This window comes from Oryctolagus cuniculus, chromosome 4 (assembly GCF_964237555.1).
Source record: "Oryctolagus cuniculus chromosome 4, mOryCun1.1, whole genome shotgun sequence".
Classification (NCBI taxonomy): Eukaryota; Metazoa; Chordata; class Mammalia; order Lagomorpha; family Leporidae; genus Oryctolagus; species Oryctolagus cuniculus.
In genome coordinates, this window is record NC_091435.1 from 161875266 (window position 1) to 161900258 (window position 24993).

General features: G+C 44.9%; 2 protein-coding genes across 7 annotated transcripts in view; one reads left to right on the forward strand and one right to left on the reverse strand.

Annotated features, from left to right (window-relative positions):
- The window catches only part of NGLY1 (N-glycanase 1), a 71388-nt gene extending 57532 nt beyond the window's left edge, over nt 1-13856 (reverse strand). For 2 of the 3 annotated variants that reach the window (XM_051818511.2, XM_070072877.1), the window contains exons 1-2: nt 13689-13856; nt 4949-5063 (exon numbers count right to left, since the gene is read on the reverse strand). In XM_051818511.2, the coding sequence (XP_051674471.2) occupies nt 4949-5063; nt 13689-13837 (264 nt within the window). In that variant the 5' untranslated portion in view covers nt 13838-13856. The remainder of the gene's footprint in view (nt 1-4948; nt 5064-13688) is intronic. The other variant, XM_051818512.2, reaches the window with a different exon arrangement.
- A 740-nt stretch (nt 13857-14596) lies between these two features.
- Nucleotides 14597-24169, forward strand: OXSM (3-oxoacyl-ACP synthase, mitochondrial). 4 transcript variants are annotated; one of them, XM_070072878.1, is made up of 5 exons: nt 14597-15346; nt 16459-16608; nt 19798-20070; nt 20770-21780; nt 23728-24169. In XM_070072878.1, exons 4-5 carry the CDS (start codon nt 20801-20803, stop codon nt 24128-24130), a joined length of 1383 nt encoding a protein of 460 aa, XP_069928979.1. In that variant the 5' UTR covers nt 14597-15346; nt 16459-16608; nt 19798-20070; nt 20770-20800; the 3' UTR covers nt 24131-24169. The 4 variants fall into 4 exon arrangements, with proteins under 4 accessions (XP_069928979.1, XP_069928980.1, XP_017202240.3 ...); XM_070072879.1 differs by having other exon boundaries at nt 14597-15336; XM_017346751.3 differs by lacking the exons at nt 14597-15346; nt 16459-16608 and having other exon boundaries at nt 20030-20410.
- Nucleotides 24170-24993: the final 824 nt, after the last annotated feature.

Sequence of the window (24993 nt, forward strand, 5' to 3'; positions counted from 1 at the left end):
TCAAATCCCGGCTGCTCCACTACTGTTCCAGCTCTCTGCTATGGCCTGGGAAAGCAGAAGATGGCCCAAGTCACTGGGCCCCTGCACCCACGTAGGAGACTCGGAAGAAGCTCCTGGCTCCTGGCTTCAGATGGACGCAGCACCGGGCATTGCGGCCATCTGAGGAGTGAACCAGCGGATGGAAGACCTCTCTTTCTCTGTCTCTCTGTAACTCTTTCAAGTAAACAAATAAAATCTTACAAAAACAAACAAACAAAGAAACCTTCTACTGAGAATGCTCCTATTTCCCTGGTGATGGTAAACCTACAGAAATCAACTGACCAAGACATTACTCAATAATGATACAAAAATCAATTCTATATGAATCCTTGTTAAAAATTGTAAAGAAGCTTAGCAAGGTCCAAGTACTATCCATAACAGTGGATGAAAAAAATAGACTACAACTTATTGTGTGCTGATGTGTTGGAGGGACTATGCTAAGCACTTCACAGACATAATCTTAAGCAATTCTCACACTACATTGAAAGGTAGGTATTAGCTTATCCCCACATTTTATATGAAACTACAAAGGCTAAGGAAAAGTAAACCTGATGTTGCAGATAACTGGCATCACGCTATAATTATCACACGATAATTGAATTCCTCTTAAACTGAACAGAGACTAAAAACAATTAAGTGTGCACAAAAAATATTTGTAAAGAAAAGCAGAGTATCTCTGTGATGATGACATATACAACAACTGACAGAAACTTTAAAACAATGATTTTTCCAACATTAGAAAGAACCACCTCATATTTAGTGATGAGGCTTGAGAAGAAAAACCAGACATTTAGTTGAAAACCAAATATGGAGACATCTGATCTCACACTGTTAGTAGAGAACCAATGAGAAAGGCAAGAGCACCATGGACAAAGAAGGGAAAACAGCATGTTGGGTATCGGGATCCGGGTCTCAGCCCACACGTCAGAGAGTGCCCCATAAGACAGAGGTGTTGCTCATGCCTTGTTCCTTTCCTTTCCATCTCTTCTAGAAGAATATGTAACTATGGCCAAAATGCCTGTACCAAAAAGTTTAATCAACAGCACTCTTACTTTCACAAAAGGACAAAATAGGCTTAATGTACTAGATCCAATAACATTTAAAGGAATCCAGGAGAGTTCTAGAATTTAACAAACTTGTTTCTCAAAGTATTTTTGCTATGGCAATTTTCACTGTAGCATGTTTAACAAACCTGGTCTCTGACCATTAAATGTTGGTAATATCTTGCAGTCATGGAAACCACCGAAACTACCCTCACAAATTTCCTATAGCCCACCATCACCAGAGTATGAAGGAGGATGCAGGTAGAGGGTAGATATGGTTCCTGTTTGAGAATCACTCCATTAAATTAAACTGTAGGGTCACATACCCATTTGGATTCCACCGTTCCTCAGTTTTACTCTCAGAATTTTCATAAAAAACAATGCATGCTCAGAGACAAGTGGGTCTGAAAGTATCAGGGGTCTTAATATACAGCTTTTTATAAATTCTGGGATAGATTCCAGACTTATTCTTCAACCCAAAAGTTCACAAGTTCAGTTTCAGCTGCATTAATGTCTCCTGCTGCTTAGTCACACTGATAAAACTACTTCTTTAGGTCCTGAGATGTGAAGACTAAAGCCAGTCAGAAACTTTTTTTTTGAAAGCTTTTATTTAATAAATATAAATTTCATAGGCATAAGTTTTGGAATATAGCAGTTCTTTCCCTTATACCCGCCCTCCCACCCCAAACCATCCCATCTCCTAACTCCTTCTCCCATCCAATTCTTCATTGATTCATTTTTAATTATCTTTATATACAGAAGATCAACTCTATACTAAGTAAAGATTTCAACAGTTTGCACCCACACAGACACACAAAGTATAAACTACTGTTTGAAGACAAGTTTTACCGGTAATTCTCATAGTAACAACTCTAAGGACAGAGTTCCTACATGGGGAGCAAGTGCACAGTGACTCCTGTTGTTGATTTAACAATTGACACTCTTATTTATGACGTCAGTAATCACCCGAGGCTCTTGTCATGAGTTGCCAAGGCTATGGAAGCCCCTGAGTTCACTGACTCTGATCATATTTAGACAGGGCCATAAGCAAAGTGGAAGTTCTCTCCTCCCTTCAGAGAAAAGTACATCCTTGTTTGATGGCCCCTCCTTTCCACTGGGATCTCACTCACAGAGATCCTTCGTGTAGATCATTTTTTGCCACAGTGTCTTGGCGTTCCCTGCCTGAAATGCTCTTGTGGGCTTTTCAGCCAGATCTGAATGCTTTAAGGGCAGGTTCTGAGGTCACAGTGCTATTTAGGGCATTTGTCATTCTGTAAGTCTGCTGTGTGGCCCAGTCAGAAGCTTTTAATTTAGCCTTCTCAAAACATGTTAAATTTTTCTGAAACTGTGACTGCATTTGCATCAAATGCTGCAAGTCTCACCATGACTTGTTACCTGGCACTAGGGTACCCAATCACCCAGTGTGCCTGAGACTGAGGGGTGTTCTGCTATGTGGGATTTTCAGTGCTAGGCAAACTGGGATGGCTGGTTAACTTACCTGGTACCCAAATACTTTCTGAATGAAAAGACAAATCTGATTTCATTGAATCTATGACACTTCAACCATAAACATTAGTTGTTATTAATTAGCCTCTAGTTGTTATTTACTAAAATTTCCTGTCCAATTTGAGTCTCAAAATCTTGGACCAAATCAGCAATGCTGTCATTTCAAATTCTCTATATTCAGATGGCTGTATGTAACTTATAATCAATACCCTAACTTATTTCCCCGCCTGACCTTTCATAGATTCATATATCCAATCATTTATTTGATGTCTCTAGTGAATAGTATTTAACAACAAATTAGTCAAGTTGTCCAAAAGACAGGTGATGATTTCCCTCCCGAAATCTGCCACTCTGAAAGATTTCTCCATCTCAATTACTGGTACTCCCATCCACTGAGTTGCTCCAACCAAAACCACGAATCCTGATTTCTTCCTCTCTGATATCAAACACCTGATTCAGCAGCAAGTCTTGTTTACACTGCTACAAAAGTAGCAAAAGTAGCAAAAGATTACAAAAAGTAATCCTGGATTCATCTATTTCTCATCTCCACTACCACGTGTACTCAAGCCAACAACTGTTTATAGAATGCCCAACATCTGAAATGTGCTGGCACTACTGCAAGAGCTAGCAGCACGAGGAACGAAACGAAAAGCCCTGATCTCCTGGGACTCACAAACCACGACCATCTCTTATTTAGACTAACGTAAGCTGTCTGTCTCCCTTCTTCATCCCTGACCCTATTATTTTTACAACAGCTACAGTAATCTTTGAAAATATTCTTCCCTGCTGAAAACTTTCTGATGGCTTCCTATCTCACTCAGAATCAAGTCTAAGAAATCTCCATAATCCTCAAAACCCGACAAGTGCTGGTCGCTGCTGTTCCTGCAGCTATTCTGTGTGTCAAAGGCAGTCCTACTAGGAATCCTTTGCAAATGTTAACCTGCTGCCTAAAATACTCTTACCCCAGAGTTTCAGGTATGTTAGTTGCTTATCACTCAGGTGCCAGCACAAATGCTACTGCCTCAGAGGTCTCCCAGACCACTGCTTCTATGTTGATGCCTGCGTGACCCTGTCTTACTTTCTTCTTGTTTCCCCCAGGTCTACTGTCTGTTTAACCTAAAGAAGGCAAACTCTGTAAGAGACGGGACTGTATCCACCCAGTTCACTTCCGTACCCTCAGGTGCTGGGATGGAATTTGCCGCAGGAAGCAGACAGGGAGGAAAGTGTGTCCTAGGGCAGTGAAGCCTAGCTAACATTTCTACACCTGCCAATCCCAACTGCTGCTTGCTGCTCAAGCCCCTACAACCTGGTTCCACTTCTTTCAATACTCCACAAACAAGAAACAGCTAAGGGTGTAATAAGAGAATTCACAATCACGATAATTACTTTCGTTGTGTCATTAAATTAGGACACAAGATTCCTGAAGATGGAAACAACAAACTTTTCTTTTGAAATAAAAACAAGACAAAAAAATACTAAGATTCCTCTAGGCAGAGAAGAGAACACTTCTCTGTGCAACTGGACTCAATTCTTTTGTAATTACTTCACAATTATTCTTTCTTATTGGAGACAGATGGTTAGACCCTATAACTATTCATATCAACTCACAAATCAGGTATGTGCTCAGTCTTTGGGTTGCATGTTCAACCCTCCTTTCCTTTAAAGGACTGAGCCTTGTGAGTCTCTCCTTGTGGAGAGCTATTGTATTTTACAGTGACTTTGAAGTATATGAAGTAATTTTTTTTTTTTACAGGCAGAGTTAGACAGTGAAAGAGAGAGACAGAGAGAAAGGTCTTCCTTCCGTTGGTTCACCCCCAAAATGGCCGCTACGGCTGGCGTGTTGCACCGATCTGAAGCCAGGAGCCAGGTGTTTCCTCCCGGTCTCCCACCGGTGCAGGGCTCAAGCACTTGGGCCATCCTCCACTGCCTTCCTGGGCCACAGCAGAGAGCTGGACTGGAAGAGGAGTGACCAGGACAGAACCGGCGCCCCAACCGGGACTAGAACCCGGAGTGCCGGTGCCAAAGGCGGAGGATTAGCCTAGTGAGCTGCGGCGCCGGCCTATGAGGCAATTTTAAAAGTTCATGGAAAATGGAATAAAAAAGTAAGCTTATCTTGGTGTAAAACATTTTGAAATCCATGCATAGTTTTTTTTCATAGTACACATTTTCCATCAACTTTCTGAAGTACCCACAATATATGATTTTTAAATGTCAAATAGCTGAAGAAATAACTAGTTCTACAGATTCTCCAAACATCCAGTTAAAAAAAAGACAACATCTTATTCTAACAATTATTTACCAACACGAAGATGACTGCTTTGTATATGAAGCAGGCAGAGAGAAATCATGAACATACATACCTCTTCAAAACCCATTTCAAATAGACACTCCACAGCTCCCCTGACAGGCAAGAGTCTAGTAGAAAAAGCTGTGTTTCCAATCCGGATAGATCTGTATTTTTCATCATTAGGGTTTCTGGGGAAAAAAAAAAAAGTTGGATTATATGGGGCTTGCACTGTGGTGCAGAGGGTTAAGTGCCACTTACAACACCAACACCCAATATGAGCACTGGTGAGTCCAGGCTGCTCTGCTTCTGATCCAGTGCCCTGCTAACTGAGAAGCTCCCTGGGAAGCAGCAGATGATGGTCCAGGGGCTTGGGCCCCGGATATCCATGTGGGAGACTTGGATGGAGCTCCTGGCTCGTGGCTTCTGCCTGGCCCAGCCCTGGCTGTTGTGGCCATTTGGTGAATAAACCAGTGGATAGAAAATCTGTTTGTCTCTTTTCTATTATCCTGCTTTTCAAATAAATAAATACATACATAAACAAATAAATATTTTAAACAGAAGTTGAATTTTATATATGTGTGTGTGTGTGTGTGTGTATAAATTTATGCTCTTCCTAGTTTTGTTGCATTCCTTTTCACTTTTTTTACTGGCTACTCTCCTCCATAGTAACACAAACTCCAATTTTAAAGAGGAAGAAGTCTGGAAAAGTAGTCCAGTTTTGTGATTCTTACCTCAGTGTACATTTAGCACAATCTCATTTTTTAATATCACAGCTCAAAATATTAATGCTACCACAAACAAAATCCATGGAACATTTTAACTTTACCGATTTTTTTTTAAGATTTTTAAAATTTATTTGAGAGGCAGAGTTAGAGAGAGAGGGAGAGACACAGAGAGTTTCCAACTGTTGGTTCACGCCCCAAATGGCTGCAATGGCTGGAACTGGGCCAATCCAAATGCAGGAACCAGGAGCTTCTTCTGGGTCTTCTATATGGGTGCAGGGGCCCAAGCACTTGGGCCATCTTCCACTGCCTTCCCAGGTCATTAGCAAGGAGTTGGATCAGAAGAGGAGGAGCTAGGTTATGACCCAGTGCCCATATGGGATGCCAGTGCAGCAGATGGAGGTTTAACCTACTACATCATAGTGCCAGCCCCCTTTACTGTGTTTGTGAAGCTGAATACGTTCAGGTTGCTTAAAAAAAAAAAAAAAATCATGTAACTCTAGGAGGAGCAGAAGATTCTATTTTACTCTGACGAATCACCATTATCTAGAATGGTGCTTGGCACAGAGGTGATGATTAATAATTATTTGTGAAATAAATTAAGCTATATAAAAATGGATCATAGCTCTCAAAAACTATACTTCCAAGAAACAAGAATCAAGAAATATGTTGTAATCACTTGATTTTCTTAATTTCCCTTGACCAGCAATTGCTTTTACTATACTTTTTTTTTTTTTTTTTTTTTTTTGGACAGGCAGAGTGGACAGTGAGAGTGAGAGAGAGAGACAGAGAGAAAGGTCTTCTTTTTTCCGTTGGTTCACCCTCCAATGGCCGCTGCGGCCAGCGCATTGCGCTGATCCGAAGCCAGGAGCCAGGTGCTTTTCCTGGTCTCCCATGCGGGTGCAGGGCCCAAACACTTGGGCCATCCTCCACTGCACTCCCGGGCCATAGCAGAGAGCTGGCCTGGAAGAGGGGCAACCGGGACAGAAGCCGGCGCCCCGACCGGGACTAGAACCCGGTGTGCCGGTGCCACAAGGCAGAGGATTAGCCTATTGAGCCACGGTGCCAGCCACTATACGTTCTGTTTTAGTCAAGATTGCATGTATTTTTTACACAGCAAGTATAGACATAATATATATTCATATAAATTTCTTTTACCATAATTAAGATTTTTGGGGAAACATTTATTTATTTATTTATTTGCAAGGCAGAGTTAGAGAGAGAGAGAGAGAGAGACAGAGAGATCTTTCATCTGCTGGTTCACTTCCCAAATATTTGCAAAGGCCAGAGCTGGGCCAATCTGAAGTCAGGAACCAGGAGCTTCTTCCAGGTCTCCCACATAGATGCAGGGGCCCAAGAACTTGGGCCATCTTCTGCTGCTTTCCCAGGCACATTAGTGGGGAGCTGGATCAGAAGTGGAGCAGCTGGGACTTGAACCAGCTGGGATGCCAGTGCCACAGGCAGTGGCTTTACCTACTAAGCCACAGCACGAGCCCCCTATTTGAGTAAACATAAAATGAATACCAAACACATACGCTTCAAATTGAAACTTTTAAAATAAGGTTGATGAATCAGAAAAACTTATTAAAATCAGAAAGAAAATCCAAGATAATCAGAATACTGCACTTAACAGACCCTCAGAACATGGTATAGTCTGGCACATCTGCCTTAAAATGGTAGTAGCTCCCGTAAGCACTATGTTAAGGTCTGTCTTGTGTCAAGGCTCCACAGAAAGGAGTGCTGAGGGGATCTGACCAGGGTAGGGGATGGAGGATGGGAACACTCTGACAATTAATCTACCACCCTTGTCCTACCTGTACATGTCCTCTATTTATTCTAATATAAAACCCAAACCCAAATATTTTAATTGTGCAAGTTTCAACAAATTTTGCATTTGTTTTCCATACATAACTTCCTGTTACCAAACTGCTATGAATACTAATTTTGTGTTTTAAAAATCTTTTCCTGATTTCAAAAATTATACAATTTTATTACAGAACATTCAGAGACAAAAGCTCTAACTGGTGCTATTCCAAATGTCCACAGATTGATACTGATCTATAGCCATGAGAAATATAGAATATTCAGTCATTTATTCAGTCATTTTTATAGCAATTCGATAACACCACGAAGTTCTCATTGTATTTTACAAAGTTACATGTCCACAAGAACTGGAGATTAAAAACAAAAACACTGCTCTTCACCACAGGTAATCCGAGAATCATGGAGTTGGGAAATAAAATTTTACTAGGGATTTGGCCCAGCGGTTGGGATACTGCTTGGCATGCCCACACTCCATATGAGAGTGCCTGGGTTCAAGTCCCATGTCCATTTCTAATTCCACCTCCCTGCTAATGCAAACCCAGTCAGGCAAAAGGTGATGGCTCAAGTACTTGGGTCCCTGTACCCATGCACAAGACCCCTACTGAACTCCTGGCTTCAGCCAGGCACAGCTCCAGCTGTTGTGGACACCTGGCAGGTGAACCAGCATGTAGGAGCTTTCTTTATCTGAATACAAATTTTTAAAAATAAAAATGTATGCTCTATTCCTTTATTCTATGCATCAGATCAGGGTTTCTCAACCTCAGAACTATTAACATTTGCTGGGGAGCCTTCTCTGAGTAGTGCAGCCTTCAGCATTCCTGGCATCCGTGCCACAGAAGTGTAGCAATCTTTCTTACCACTTAAATAAAAAGCTGTAACTTTAAAATAATTCTGCATCTATCAACACTAGCTGGGGATAACTGAGGTATCTTTCCATAATACTCAATACATTTCACAGGGTAATAACATATCAATACCACCGGGATAGTATAGCCCACCTGGATCAAAACTGCTTGGGCTATTTTCATCTATTTTTACTCAACAGCTTCCAGATCTCTGCATAAAAGTCTTTCTGGGCTTAATTTTCTAGTGTTTGTTTCCACCTTGACCAACGTTTAAAAATTCCTATAAAACGCTAGTTACTGTAATATAACTTATTTTGATACACGTTTTACTATATGTTGATAGGTCAGATTTTCCTCTTCAGTTTTCAGTGAGCGATTATCTGTTTTTAGAATACCTCTAAACCTCACCCATCATTTATTGGTTTTTCTCACTGAAAGCATATTACCATCAGGGACTAACCATGACAGTCATACAAAGTTCCTCAAATCCTATCCTTCTCATATTGGCTATGTTGAGCAGACCAGACATGGTCTTGAGCGACAAATGATGACAAAAATTTGCCCTCAAAGTGCTCAGAGAATCTGACTGTAGGGCCATCAGAGCCAAATTCATCAAACCTTGTTTCCTGTCTTTGGAAAAGTACCAAACACTTCAACTTGTAATTTGTCTCCTTCATCCCATTGTCCTCATCATCCTTGAAATCATTACCACATTCTTCATCCTGTACTATCTAAGAGACCCTTAAGGATCATTCTCATCTTTGCTTGCTCTTCTCCCATTAACTTACTTTTCATGGCATGTTTTTCTCAATTTTCACTGTAGTGCTTTGATTTTTTTCTTTTAAAAAAGTTTGTCCCCATTTATTGAAAAAGCAGACAAAGAGGTAGAGAGGGATCCTGTTTATTGGTTCACTTCCCAGATGCCCACAATGGCCAGGGCTAGGTCAGAGATGAAACTAGGTGCTGGGAACTCAATCCAGGTCTCCCACATGGACACAGGGACCCAGCCATTGGCGCCATTATCACTGCCTCCCAGGGTCTGTACTGGTGGGAAGATAAAGTTGGGAGTTTGAGCTGGGCCTCAAACCAAGGCACTCCAATATGCGATGCTGGCATCTTGATCGTTAGGCCAAATGGCCACCTCGACGTGATATTTTTCTATCTCTGCTGTTCATTAATTCTGCAACTTCTAATGTTGAATTTGTTTGTTACCAATTATTTTATACCTTTGCTTTTTCTTTTTTAATGTGTGGTGGTGGGGTTAGTGTTGAATGAATGGGGCCTTCGAAGGGCAGCAAATTTTCCTGCATCTCAACTCTCACTCAACCATCACTGTGAATTTGTTTTGGTGTCTTCCTAATTGTCTTACCCCATGGTTATCTATCAAGTCTTTTTTTTTTTTTTTTTTTTGACAGGCAGAGTGGACAGTGAGAGAGAGAGAGACAGAGAAAGGTCTTCCTTTTCCGTTGGTTCACCCCCCAGCGGCCGGCACACCACGCTGATCCGAAGCCAGGAGCCAGGTGCTTCTCCTGGTCTCCCATGCGGGTGCAGGGCCCAAGCACTTGGGCTATCCTCCCGGGCCACAGCAGAGAGCTGGACTTGAAGAGGAGCAACCGGGACAGAAACCGGCGCCCCAACCGGGACTAGAACCCGGGGTGCCGGCGCCGCAGGCAGAGGATTAGCCTGTTGAGCTGCGGCACCGGCCCAAGTCACTTAACTTATGGAAAATTAGTCTGCTTTCATAATTGAATGGTAAGAAAAAATCATATTTTCTACTTTAAAAGTCATAATCTGAGGCTGGAGTTGTGGCATCATGGGTAAAGATGTCACCTACAATGCGGACATCCCATATGGGTGCTGGTTTGAGTCCCGGCTGCTCCACTTCTGATCCAGCTCCCTGCTAATGGACTGGGAAAAACAGTGGAGGATGGCCCAAGTGCTTGGGCCCCTGCCACGCACGTGAGAGACCTAGAGGAAGCTTCTGACACCTGGCTTTGCCCTGGCCCAGCCCTAGCCATTGTGTCATCTGGGAAGTGAATTAGTGGATGTAAGTTCTATCTCTCCCTCTCTCTGTAACTCTTTCAACTAACTAAATAAATCTTTTTAAAAAAAGTCATAATTACCATGTTTCTAAGATTGTAAGACATGTTAATAGTAAGCAATAATACCATCTCAGAAAAATGAAAATATGAAATGCTCATCTCTATTTTAGTATTTTAGAAACATTGAGAATTAAATATATTTAACTATTAATTAGCCTCCTTAAAGAATGCAAAATCCCAGAGGGATTTCACATACATCGAAATTTGGTAGGACTATGTCCTATAATCTTGCATTTTTATTAGTAAATTTTATCTAGTCCTTCTGAAAACCTGTTTTTCTGAGATATACATATATTTTTCAAAAACAACTATGCCTTAAGAAGCATGTTTAAATCCACTCACTCCGGTTCTAACTCTAGCAATCTGTGTTGCTGACAACTTGTATACCTCATTTAGTCTGTTTAACATGAAAAAGTGAATAATACCAACAACAGACAACATCAGTGGCAGCTGCATACTGCGTGCCAGATCTTATATTTCTGTTTGAGGAAACTGAAGCCCAAAAAGTTTACATAAATCATCTATGATCATACTCTTAGGAAATGGTTGAGTAGGATTTAAATCCACTGGTGTGATTATAAAGTTTATAATAACTCACGCAAGGTATCAACAAGCTTACCAATCCTCAATTAACTACCCTCTATCCTCAATTTATCCAGGTGTCAGAGTTCTTTCGATTATTTTGTCTACTATAGCTCTACTCCATGCATCCAGTGATTAGAACTGCCAATTCCTGCCTATACTGCCTGTCTCCAATCCATCTGCATTTATGAGTATATAATAGCTTTACAACTGGAATCAATGTCATGTGTCTTACTACTATTCTGCATGAAGCATTCTCATTTTATGCTTCTCTTTGACCTTAGAAACTGTGATCTTGGAGATCATGTCAGATATACAGTCTCTGCTACTCCACCAACTGGTCCTATCTCATCAAACTTCTATTCTCAAAACTGTACCATGTCAGGTCCTCTTGCTATCTCCTCACATAAACACGCATGCACTTAAATACTCTCATGGAATTGTCCATAGAGGACATGACGTTGCCCCTTTTCATAACTGTGTGTTTTTACAAAACAGATTTATATTCTTTGGATAAATAAGCCACTTTTCCATTGCTGGCTCTTCCCTATCACTAGCCAGTGCAGTTTATCATCAATAATTGTGTGCAGTGTACAAAGGAAATTAGTGAAAAATCAGGATATCTTTTAAAGAATAAATGGAACAAATGCTCTACAAACCCCTATAGAATGTCAATGAAACTGCTACAAATTTTGGGGAAAGTAGATACCATAGAGGACAGGTCATTTTATCTAAGAGTCAGTGAACAGAAAAAAAGGTTCAAATCCATGACATATTATGCCTGCAAATTAGCACGTATTTTATTCTATAATTACACTGATGGCTATCAGTTGGAGGATAGGCTAAATATCATCCAAAGCATACATTTAAAACTGAACCAAAAGTATTACTTTTGAGATTCAGTGTGTACAGTGACAAGTACTGGTGCTTAATAAAAACCTGATGAAATTCTCACTTCAGCACTCATTCTAGGAAACTGTATGTCATTTCCTGAGGTAAGAGCAAGGGACAGCAAACCAAAACCCTTTACACAATCCCTTACCTCTAATGCTAGATTGCCCCGAACAGCGTGGGGAACAGACAATCTTGAGCTTCTGTATTTTGCAGTTAGCTCAGCAGATCTGTAAGGTCAAGTGGTGGGAGACGCGGAGGGGATCTGAGGCTTTCCTGTAGGAAGCTGGCAAGCCTCCACATCCCCACCCGCTGTCTCACTGTCCCCCAGCCTGAAGGGGTTTGAACTCTGAGAATATGACGTTAGGGACACTATCAGCTAAGAAAAACTAAAAAGTGCAGTTTTCAATACCATCTCCAATTATCTGAGTTCCAAATTCATAATTCCCCTTTTAGATAGAAACTCTTGAACATCAGAATCAAGCCACAGTAAAGACAGTACATGGACTGATTCCATACCAAGAATCTTTCAGTTTACCAAACATTCAAAATGATTACCATGCACACAGTCATTCGCATGCAAAGGTTTCCTTCCGCAAAACACCCTGGTTCCACTGGCCGGGAAGCAGGAGTGAATCCTCATCACAAGGCCACCCGCCTTCTCTGAACAGCAGGGTTAAAACAGTTTGATGGCTGGCTTTCCAGGCTGGAAGACCAAGCTGATGGCCTCGGGAGAACACAGCCTATAAATTCGCTCACAGCAGCCACGGGCACCTGCGAACTCGGAAGGGCCGTATGGCCTCCAAGGGTAGGCAAGGTGAGTTGAGAAGGTGTCACAGAGAAGGAGGGTGGTCCTCACCTAGGTCACAATTCTCTGGCTGTGAACAGTCCACGTGCTGCATCTCTCACAGCTCCTGGCACATAATAAGGGGGTAACAGCTTGTCCCTTCAGTGTACTTTCAAAATCATTAACTTTACCTAAATAAACAATGCTGCTGCCATGGGTTTAAAAACTGCACTTGCAATTGCTCTAAAAATTGGGTCACATAGTGCCTACAGCCTTGAAAGTGAACTTTTAGACTTCATGCCAATCCACACACCGCTTAGAAGAGGAAGACGCGCCAGAACCTGCACAAGTGTGACCCAAGAGGGAACTCCATGGAAGCACCTGGAACTCCAGTCCCTTCCCCTAAAGCCATGTCCCTCCTGAAGACACACGGCCTGATTTGAAGAGTTGGGAGTGGCGGGGGTGGAGCATGACAATAATCAACCTTGCCTGACAATTCCCCCAACGGGTAAGGTCTCCTCCAAGGTGACAACCTTCACTAATTCTTAAAGGATCGCACTGCAAAGTGGACTCTAGATATTAATATATAAAGTGTAACTGAAGCACCATGGTTAATATTGCAACCAACAAACATGGGCAGAAAAAAAAAAAAAAAGCCCAAACCATGTGAAGCCCACCCCTTCCTAAACAGGAGCAGAAAGTAGTCCTGAGACGTTCAATCGGTCGCGGACCGCGCTGTGACAAGCGGCTGCACCTGCCAGCCACGCCGCTGGCACCGCCGCCCGGGCACTGAACACAGGCGAACCCCAGGCCGAGGCGCGGCGGGTCACCTGGGCGGCCGCCAGCAAACGCCCGGTCACACCTGCGAAGGCACTCGCTCTTCTCACGGCGCTGCGGCCTGGCCGGCGGAGCTGGAAGCTGAGCCGGGGCCACCCTCGGGCCCGGGCCCCTCCGGGCCTCGCCGCCTGCGCGCGGCCGGGGTCGGCGCCCCTCAGCCCCGGGCCGAGCAGGCGCCGCGGCCCACCCGCCCCGGCCCCCCGCCGGCCCTGCGGCCCCACACCTGAGGATGTTATCGGCGTAGGTGAGCAGCAGCTTGGAGGCCTCCAGAAAGGTCTCTGGGGTGTTCTGGCAGAGCTCGGCCACGGCCGGGGACGCCGAGCCCGAGGAGCCGCCCGGCGCCGCCGCCGCCGCCGCCGCCGCCGCCGCCATGCCCGAGCGCGCGCGTCCCGCACTGAGCAGGCGCCTCCGCGGCGCGGCCGCCGCCGCCGCTGCCCGCTAGGGGCGGTGTCCGGCCGGGGCGGGGGCGGGGCGCGGGCCGGAGGGACGGCGGTGTCCGGCCGGGGCGGGGTCGCGGGGCTCCTCGGGCGGGGCGGGGGCCGGAGGGACGGCGATGTCCGGCCGGGGCGGGGGCCTGCGGGGCGGGGGCGGGGCGCGGGCCGGAGGGACGGCGGTGTCCGGCCGGGGCGGGGGCCTGCGGGCGGGGGCGGGGCGCGGGCCGGAGGGACTGCGGTGTCCGGCCGGGGCGGGGCCTGCGGGGCGCGGGCCGGAGGGACGGCGGTGTCCGGCCGGGGCGGGGGTCGCGGGGCTCCTCAGGAGGGGCGGGGGCCTGCAGGGCCGGGGAGGGGGGTGGGAGGGGCTCGGGCCGGAGGGACGGCGGTGTCCGGCCGGGGCGGGGGCGCGGGGCTCCTCGGGAGGGGCGGGGGCCTGCGGGGCGGGGGAGGGGCGGGGGCCGGAGGGACGGCGGTGTCCGGCCGGGGCGGGGGCCTGCGGGGCGGGGGCGGGGCGCGGGCCGGAGGGACGGCGGTGTCCGGCTGGGGCGGGGGCCTGCGGGGCGGGGGGCGGGCCGGAGGGACGGCGGTGTCCGGCCGGGGCGGGGGCGCGGGGCTCCTCGGGCGGGGCGCGGGCTGGAGGGATGGCGGTGTCTGGCCGGGGCGGGGGCCTGCGGGCGGGGGCGGGGGCGGGGCGCGGGCCGGAGGGACGGCGGTGTCCGGCCGGGTCGGGGGGCGCGGAGTGCAGGTGTGGGCTGCGTCCGAGAGGGTCCGGGGAACTCGGCTTCCTCAGCGCCGAGTGCCAGCCGCCGGGACCCGGCCGCGAAGGTGGAGAGGCCGCTTCTGGTTCCTTGTCGTCACCACCAATAAAACACTGTTATGGCCTCTGTGCCCAGGCGGTGCTAGACAGATAGTAGCCATGGATGAAAAAGACCCCCAGAAGGAACGACCCCGGAAGGAACGAGCAACAGCCGTCCAAAAAAAAAGGAGCTTGGCCGTCAGCCCTGACGGGTTCCTGGTTATGCAGATTCTGAAGTCGGTTAAGTCCCGGCTCAGATAATAGGATTCAGTAAAGGAGTGTTTTGTAAACTTCAGGAGCCACGCGTCAGTGGGATGTGGTGGCCAGCATGAAACACATCCACAATAATAGTAGGATGTGGGGGGAGGGCCAGAGAATCAACATTTGCATCCCACACAGCAAGGGTGCTATTTCGGGACGGATCATGCTTTTAGTGTCTTGACTTCATGTTTTTCAGATACCTTATTTGCCTAAGAAGCCTCTTTAAATCTTCTCGATGCTTCATCTTATGTTGACTTTGAGGATTTAAAATTCTCTTCAGTGTCTGAGCGAAATTGTGAGCTGTGCAGTCCATTTCTGCTACCATTCATCTGCCAGATGATAACTTTTTGTACTAGCTTCAAGAATAGTGTGTTCAACAGGTAGTATGTGGTGAGCTGCTGTAACTAAAATTTTTGGTGGCTTAACGAATAATTCCTTTCTGGCTCACCTAAGAGTTTGATAATGCAGGTGTCATTAGTCATTAGTGGGCCCAGGCTTCTTCCATTCTTAGAACAGGAGCCAACAAACGTTTAAGAGCCAGAGAGTAAATGTTTTAGGCTTTGCAGGACTTAGGGCCTGCCTTTATTTAACTCTGCCTCTGCATTTGTAGCTCCATAGAATAAGCGAGTGTGGTTTTGTTCTGACATTTTATTTACGGACTTGCAGCCTGCTGGATTTGTCCTACAGGCGTAGTTTGCTAACTCTTGCCATAGGCCTCTGAGACTTCTTCGTTTAATTGAGCAGAAAGAAGGCCTGCATACTTCTTAACCCCACTATGCCACAAATGATATACAGTGTTTGCACTGATCCTTGACAAGTATGAGGCTTCTACTAGATAACAGAGAGGGAGTGGAGGCTGGCAAGTGTAGTCCCTACACGGACAGGCACCTCCCACAACTACATAAGGGGAAAGGGAGTGGCACTGGGTATATAACCAGCTGTCTCTATTGCCAATGATAATCTCCTAAATTTGGGTTTCTCTTTTCCATTTATATGTGTTTATCCTTATAATCACATAAGAATATGACAATATATGGCAATTATGACTTTAAAAAAAAGAAGCCATTTTTCATATAAAGTCTAAGGAAGAATCTTTATACACAAAACACCAAGGCGAAATGCCTTGGAATTGGAGGTGTGTAAGAGGAGGGGCAGAATGCCATCAGCTCAGCCTTCCCTTCACAGATACAATGGCCATAGGGTACTTCTGTGGGGACCATGCATCCACAGTGAAAAACCAATGCCATAACATTAACACTGAAACTGAGTCCCTGTGCTAATGCACTTGTAGACTTTATCAGCCCCTAGCCTTGCCTCTTAGCTTGCAGTCCCCCTGTCTCCAATTGATGATTGCAAGTCAACTCCTTAAGAATAACTCATTAAATTAAGGAAGTAGTGCAAGATCAGTCCCCACAAGACCCCAGATCACAAGACTCAGAATTCAATGATCACTTCTAGAGTTAAAATCCTAATAATAGGTTCTATTTTGACATGTTTCACAGGTCCTGATCAAACAAATTAATGACCAGTCTACCCACGGACCAAGCCCTCTGCCATCACAGCATTTGCAGAACATGCCAGCCTCCTATCAGTGGCCAATGAAAGGAAGGCCATGAGCACTGAGGAGCTGTTCACACACTATGCAACCCCAGGTGTGATGTTTATCTTAGAGAGTCTGGGAATTGAGCAAGAGCTTACTGCTGCTGCAAAGTGGACACCTACGTTCTTCTATCACCTCCGCGTCAGTGATTGGCTTGTTCTGTGCAGGGCAAGCAAACCTAAGTCTTTTTTCTTCTTTTAAACAATTTGTCAAGTGTGCACATGAGAGAGAATTAGCTTCCATTTTCTGGCTTACTTCCTCAAATGCCTGCAATTACTGAGGCTGGGCCAAAACCAGGGGCCAGGAATCCAATCCAGGTCCCCTGTGTGGGTAGCAGGAACCCAATTACTTGAGTGGTTGCCACTGCTGTCCAAGGTCTACACTGGCAGGAATTTGGAAGTTGGAGCTGGAACCAGTTATCAGACTAGATAGTCCAACGTGGGTTGTGGACTTCTTAACTGACATCCTAACCACCAGGCTAAATGTCCATCCCTTAACCTGGGTTTTATTTAAGATTCTACAACAATGCAGATTTTGTCTCACTCTTTTTCCTACTGTTTCTTCCAGTAAGTCAAGTTGGAGACATTTAAAAAATGCAAGATATTAAACTTTCCTTAATCTCCTTATACTGTCAAAAATCTTAATATTAAATAAACTTTGAACTTCCTATTATTTTGATTTTTTTGATTGTTGTTCCTGTATGGTGATTTTTTTTCAGGATTCCAACTTTAATAAAGACACTGTCTTTAGAATTGACACATGGTGGCACTATTCTTAAATGGAATGGCAAAAAGAAATAACCCACTAAAATTTCCCCAGGATCAGTTTTGTCATTCAAAAAAAAAAAAGTAGAAAATATTGGCACCAAGGAACTGGTGTGGTGAGTCACCATGTGTGATTGCATAAATTAGTGAACCAACAACTACTTATTCAGTGCCTGCTATGTGCAAAGCAGACTGAGAAAACTGGCATAAAATAGTTTTAATCTAGCAGCGAAGACAAAAATAATGCTGATAACTTGTACACAGATAGCCTTTTAGCTGACAATAGAGAAACTTACTGTGAAGAGAAAAACCAAAGCCCTTTGGTAAGAAATGCACAATACATGTATATAGGCAAGGTAAGGGTATATGTTCATCCATTCATTCTGTAATTCACTCATTAACCAAACATTTATGAAGTGACTGTTAAATGCCAAGCACCATGCCAGGCACAGTGAAACACTGAGACAGACAAGTACAATCCCTGTTTTCATGCACGTCATGATGAGTTTAGAACAGCAACACCAACATTACCAGGAACTTGTAAGGCAGACCAGTTCTTAAGCCCTATCTTTAAAGGTGGGGCCTAACACAATAAATTTGAGAAGCACTAATTTAAAGGAGGGAAAATGTCATTGTAGCTTACATTTTCTTGGTAGGGGAAGAATTTGAACAGAATCCTTAAGTTGAGAGGTTAAAGAAGAGAGAAAGGGGAGGACTTCCAAGCTATAAAACAAACAAACAAACAAACAAACAAACCTCCCACACTTAGTATAGACACTGTCCTAGCGACATTTGCTTCTCAACATCTCCTGCATGTCTGCTCTTTGCCATGGCTTTAGTCCAAGTCCTCCTCATCCTGTGCCTAGTGTCACCCTCTCCCCTGTTTCCATTCCCACATCCTTCCATCCTCCCTGTACTTAGCTGCAGTAGTGATCTTTCTAAAGCACGCATCTGACCATGTCATTCTCCTGGTCCAACGTTTTCTGTGGTTCCTCCTGCCACACTGTACAGTCAGGGTGTTAGAGCCAAGTATGTAATGTCAATGTGTGAAGTGACTATTTTCAAGACATCGGAGTAGGGGAACTTCTGGTGAAAGGAATCAGAGCTAACCATTTTCTTCACAGGGAAATTTAGATTCAATGAAAGAGCAATGCACTCCAGATTAGACCAGGGCTGTGTTGGATTTGATCTAAAGTCCTCCATATGATACCCAAGGCTTTTGTAATCCAGCCCTTGCCTTACTCTTACACTTTTTTTTTTTTTTAAAAAAGACTTATTTATTTATTTAAATGGCAAAGTTACACAGAAGCAGAGACTTAGAGAAAACTCCTATTAGTAGACTAAGCCTCAGCCTGTGGCTCTGGAATCCCATCTCTGCACTGGTTCGTGTCCTGGCTGCTCCTCTTCCAGTCCAGCTCCCTACTAGTGGCCTAGGCAGCATGCATTCATGTGGGAGACCCAGAAGAAGCTGCTGGCTCCTGGCTTTGGATCGGCTTAGCTCCAGCTATTGCGGCCATTTGGGGAGTGAACCAGCAGATGGAAGACTTTTCTATCTTTCCCTCTCTCTGTCTGCAACTCTACCTCTCAAATAAATAAAATCTTTTTTTAAAAAAATTAAAGAGGTTTGGCTATGTTTTCCCTTAATAGATTCACAGACTGCTCTAAGCAAATGTTAGTAAATTTTTCAGACTAAATTTACAGTTAAATGTCTCAAATCTCTCATTTTTTTCTCCATTCTTATTTGACACTTCACGTGATGTTTTGAGTACTGTCTCAGATGGAGCAATTTTTTTTTAAATATTATGTATTTATTTGAAAGGCAGAGTTAGAGAAAGAGAGAACGGTCTTCCCTCCACTGGTTCACTCCTCAAATGGCCACAACAGCAGAAGCTAGTCCAGGTTGCAGCCCAGAGCCTGGAGCTCACTGTGTCTCCCACAGGGGTGCAGGCGCCCAAGTACTTGGGCCATCTTCTGCTGCTTTCCCAGGCGCAGAGGCAGGGAGCCGGGTCAGAAGTGGAGCAGCTGGGACTCCAACCAGGGCTCATATGGAATGCTGGCACAGCAAGCAGCAGTTTAACCTTGTGTGCTATGTCACCAGCTCCTCCAAGTTTTGTTAAATGTAAAAACTTTGTGACACAAGCACTAATAAAAAACGGGCAAATCACACTGTACACTCTTGCAGATATTTCAAGTTTTTAAAAATGACATACTGCATGTGTTAATTAAAATTTAAAAATTGACATATTGACATATTTGGATTTACTCTAAAACATAGCATCAACATCTTGACACATTAAAACTCCCAGGGAGGATTTCTTAAAATGGCTTCACGGCATTAAGATGTACCACCAAGTACAATTTCCTGATGTTGGGCATCTTTGACTTAGTTTTATTTTACTCACTATTCTAGATAACTCCAGGATATGCTGTAATGACTCTGGGGCCACAGTGATTTCCTTAATTTTTTTTTTTTCTAGGAGTGCTGTAGAATATGCTGTGGTCAATACGGACTATTCGGACGCTATCCCTGCTGAAAAAAAGAATTCTCTCAGATGGGCAGAAACACCATCTCGCTGGATATTCGCAGGTTCTCGAGCCCTCTAGGCCGACCGCCCAGGCCGGTCTGACCTCCGCCAAGGTGACGCGGCACCCAGTCGCCGGCTGCAGCGGGCGGGCGCGGGGGCGCGCACGTGCGTACGTACGGCGCGTGCGTGCGCGAGCGTCCGCCGACGGCGCGAGCCGCGCCTCAGGTAGCCGCTGCGGCTTCCCTCTTCCGCTTGGTCCTCCCCCTCCGCCGCCGGGTCGGGCCGGGTCGGATCTCGGGAAGGGCGCCGGGGGCTTCTGTTCCTGTGGCCTCGCCGTCTGCGGGGCGTGTGTGGCGGTGCGGGGCGGGCGACGCCCGCTGATGCCCGCGTCGGGCCCCGGCGGCGATCACCTGGGCTCCTCCCGCCGGTGACCCGCTTGGCCGCAGAGCCGATGGTCAGCCGATGGTCAGCCTCAGTCCTGAGCGGCTTTCGAAAAGGCGGGGTGGTTCCCAGGGCTTGAAGACAGACCATGGCCGCGAACGCCGCCTCACGGAGTAGGCCCTGGGTGCGTTTTCTGTGCCTCTGACTCCAGAAGGGCCATGTGGGATAAGTCCTCGGTAACCCTGAACCAGCCCGGATCAGTCTGGGGGTTCCTTTTTATTTTTCACCGTAGAGTTTCCATTTTGCTGACTAGTGCATATTTTGGTCTCTGTGTCTTTAGACAGCTGAGGGTACTTAAAACCTAAAGAGGGAGTTGTGTCTACACAAATGGTTTGAAGACACAGTGTGAATTGCAGTTTTGTAACATGATGTGCCTTGTGCTTATTTAACATTTCGCATCGGCGATGCCTGGGTTGTCGTTTCTTTGGCCCGTCAGCGGTTTTAACGGTGAATCTTTCCTGGGTGTGTCGTGGTCTGTTACAGGGATGTGTTTCTGATCCTCTGAATATCAGCCATGCTGTCAGACTGCTTGCAAAACTTCCTGAAGCTTCCAAGCCCTCGCCTTCTGTATTCAAGATCATGCCAGTGGGTCAGAAGCAAAAGGAGGTTTTTTGGAACTGTGCTGACACCCAGGTTGCCAAGGCGGGTTGTCGTGACAGGCATTGGCTTGGTGACCCCTCTGGGTGTTGGAACTCAGCTGGTGTGGGACCGGCTTCTCCGAGGAGAGAGTGGAATTGTTTCGCTGGCTGGTGAGGAGTATAAGAGTATCCCTTGCAGTGTTGCTGCTTTTGTGCCAAGAGGTTGTGATGAAGGCGAGTTCAATGAGGAGACCTTTGTGTCCAAATCAGACATGAAGGCCATGTCTTCTCCCACTGTCATGGCCATTGGGGCAGCAGAGTTAGCCCTGAGAGATTCCGACTGGCAGCCTCAGTCGGAAGCTGACCGAGTGGCTACGGGTGTTGCCATTGGAATGGGAATGGTTCCTCTTGAAGTTGTTTCTGAAACAGCTTTGATGTTCCAGACAAAAGGTTACAATAAAGTCAGCCCATTTTTTGTCCCTAAGATTTTGATCAACATGGCAGCAGGCCAGGTCAGCATTCGATATAAACTCAAGGGCCCCAATCATGCAGTATCTACAGCCTGTACCACGGGAGCTCATGCCATAGGTGACTCTTATAGATTGATAGCCCATGGTGATGCCGATGTGATGGTGGCTGGAGGTACAGATTCCTGCATTAGCCCATTATCTCTTGCTGGGTTTGCCAGAGCTCGGGCTCTGAGCACAAACACAGATCCTAAGTTGGCGTGTCGACCGTTTCATCCAAAGAGAGATGGTTTTGTAATGGGAGAAGGTGCCGCTGTGTTGGTGCTGGAAGAACATGGTCATGCCGTTCAAAGAGGGGCCCGGATCTATGCGGAAGTTCTGGGCTATGGACTCTCAGGTGATGCTGGTCACATAACTGCACCTGATCCTGAGGGAGAAGGTGCCTTAAGGTAAAGATTGACTGTTTTATTCCTACCCTTCTTTCAAAAGAGACTGAGTTCCAAATTAGGGAAAACCCGTAATGCCTTGGTGTACAGATCTCTGTTGTTTTCTGTTTTAGGCTAAGCAAAGTGATTTTTTTTTTCTTTTTGGTTTTTGGCTTTAAACCCTTGAAATGTTGGAATATCTGTGCAAAAATTGGATTTTAGTTAAGGGCAATACATTTGTGAGGAAGACCATGTTTGTCTGCCAACTTTCATACATACATCTGTGCTTAACAGCTGTCAGGTGCTCCTTCCTTCAGCCCTCACCTGTGGCCCTCCATCAGCTTTGGAGAGAAAAGTCAGTCCTCTCAGACGTGTCTTGTTCCTGCTCACCTTCAAATCAGTTACTTCTCAACCTTTCATGCCCAAGGATCTTTTCAAAATACTGATGCTACCTCTAGGCTGGCACTTGAGATTTAGCATTTCTGAGAAGCTCGTGGGTGATGGTGATGCCTCTGATGTAAGACCACACCTTGAAAAAAGGTGAAATGTTGTAGACAAGATAATTAGTAACAAAAAACCCAGAAAGACCTTGATAACGTGTTACTATATAATCTTATTTGTTAGCTTTCATACGTTCTATGGTATTTTTACCCCTTTAAATTAGAAGTTAGTAAGTCTTTTCTTTAAAAGGACAAATAGTAAATATTTTTGAGTTTTGGGCCATTGAGTCTGTTGCAACCACTCACGGTTGCCCTTAGAGTGTGAAAGCAGCCTTAGACAATAGTATGGAAACAAATAGTTGTGAATATGTATCAGTGAAGCTATTTATGAATGTGGGCATTTGGCCAAGGCTCATAGTTTACTGACCCCTAGATTAAAATTTGGATTTTGGTGAGTGGTTGCTGCTGCTAGACATGTAACTAGCTAGATGAAGAAATAATTACATTAGGGGAAACCTTTCAGCAAATTTCAGATTATATCATGAGCTTCCTGCTAAGAAATACATGCAGCCCAGGGGCTGGTGTTGTAGCACAGCAGGTCAAGCAACTACCTATATGACGTTGGCATCCCATTTCAGAGTGCCAGGTTCCAGTCCTGGTTGCCCTGCTTCCCTGATCCAGCTCCTTGCTAATGTGCCTTGGGAAAGCAGCCGGAAGGCTCAAGTACTGGGCCCCTGCTACCCATGTGGGAGACCTGAATGGAGTTCCAGCTCCTGGCTTTGGCCTAGCCGACCCCCAGCTGTTGCTGCTGTTTGGGGAGTGAACCAGCTGGTGGAAGATTTCTCTCTCCACTCTGTCTTTTAAATAAATATTTAAAAAAGAAAAAGGAATACATGCAGCCCGCAGATCAGGAACTGAAAAAGTATCCACATCAAGAAGTTTTCAAAAGTTCTTCCAGAGATTTTTAAAAAATTTGTTTTTGGCTTGGCTTCATATTTATTTATTATTCTTATAGCCTAAATAAAGAGGGTCTTGAAAGGTTACTTGAAGCATTGAAGTAGTAGATCATTGGGAAAAATGCCAAGTTTTACATTTAAATATAAAAAATTAAAAGTCATAAATTTGTACATTTAAAAATCTATGCATTTACCCTGGTCACAAAAATTTGCTAGAAGAAAAATTATTCTGGTCTTAAATCAACATGATTTTTTCCCCCAGGAAAAAATGTCAACTCAAATAAAAGGAATTATAGCTTTAGTAGACATGATAGATTTCATGGATTTTTATGTTTAACTCATGGTGATGAATCAATCCAAGGTACTGGGTGTGACTTACTATTCTGCTTGCAGGTGGCATTCTACCTCATGTGAGAATCCAAGATGGATGGGGTCCTGTTACTGGAGCTAGGATTATTTTCATCTAGTATAATCAAATACCTAATACCTCTATTTCTTTCACATAAACCATGTATAAAGAATTTCTTATTAAAATTAAACTTAGTCCTGATAAATTTATTTTCTTATTTTATTAGATGTATGACTGCTGCTGTAAAAGATGCAGGTGTGCAACCTGAAGAAATATCCTATGTCAACGCACATGCTACTTCCACCCCTTTGGGAGATGCTGCTGAAAACAAAGCTATCAAGCATCTTTTCAAAGGCCATGCGTACAACCTTGCAGTTTCCTCAACCAAGGGAGCCACAGGACATCTGCTGGGAGCTGCAGGGGCGGTTGAAGCAGCTTTCACCACACTAGCTTGTTATTATCGAAAACTACCACCTACTTTAAACCTGGATTGTACAGAACCAGAATTTGATCTTAATTATGTTCCACTAAAGGCACAGGAATGGAAAACTGAGAACAGACTTATTGGACTCACCAATTCCTTTGGTTTTGGTGGTACTAATGCAACGCTTTGTATTGCTGGCATGTAGGACAAATCATTTGTAATTAAACATTGATTTTTAAAAAAATGCTGTAAGAGAAGAAATAATATGTATATATGTATGTGTTTTTGTATCAATAACCAGATACCCCTTTTTGGTAGTTTTTCTGTCTTGACACTATTGATATAATCTGGGTAGGATAGTTCTTTGTTGGGGAAAACAGGGATGCACCTAGCATTGTGGGATGTTCAGTAACACCCTGTTCTTCACTGTGTTGACCACCAGTTCCTCTAGACATTGCCAAGTGTTTCTCGGGGGGAAATACAAGACAGGTCAATACCACTGACCTGTCTTTTCCCAATACTCCTAGGCCAGACAGCTTTCTGTGACATTTTGCTAGCTTTGGTCCATTTCACAGATATTTAGTGAATACTACTCTGTGCTGGGCAGGGTTGCTGTATTGTACCACGCCAGGGGAACCATTCATATGTAATGTAAGGAGTATAATGTAACTAGATGTTGGAATCAGTGCCCTTAGAGTAGCTGCCAAGTCAGCAGTGGTTATTTACTTCTTACCTCTCCATTCCTCTTCATGTTATTCACACTGTAATTCAGTGAAATTAATGGAGATTGCCTGAACTACCGAGCCATCGATTCCTGAAAGAAGTGAAATTGGTTTGAAATTTCTTATTCTTTTTGTATTGATGCTGGTACCTCAGTGATAGAGATCAGGATCTTTGGGGAATGGAGCAGTAATTGATGATTTGACCCCATTGCCATGGCCCACCTCTAACTTCACTGAAGCTTTGGTTGTTCTCTGTGTTCTTCCGACACTTCCACAAGCATTGGAGGTCCCTCTACTATTCTGCCTTGGGACGTTCTCTAAAGCCCAAGGGATTGCATTCTGTCCC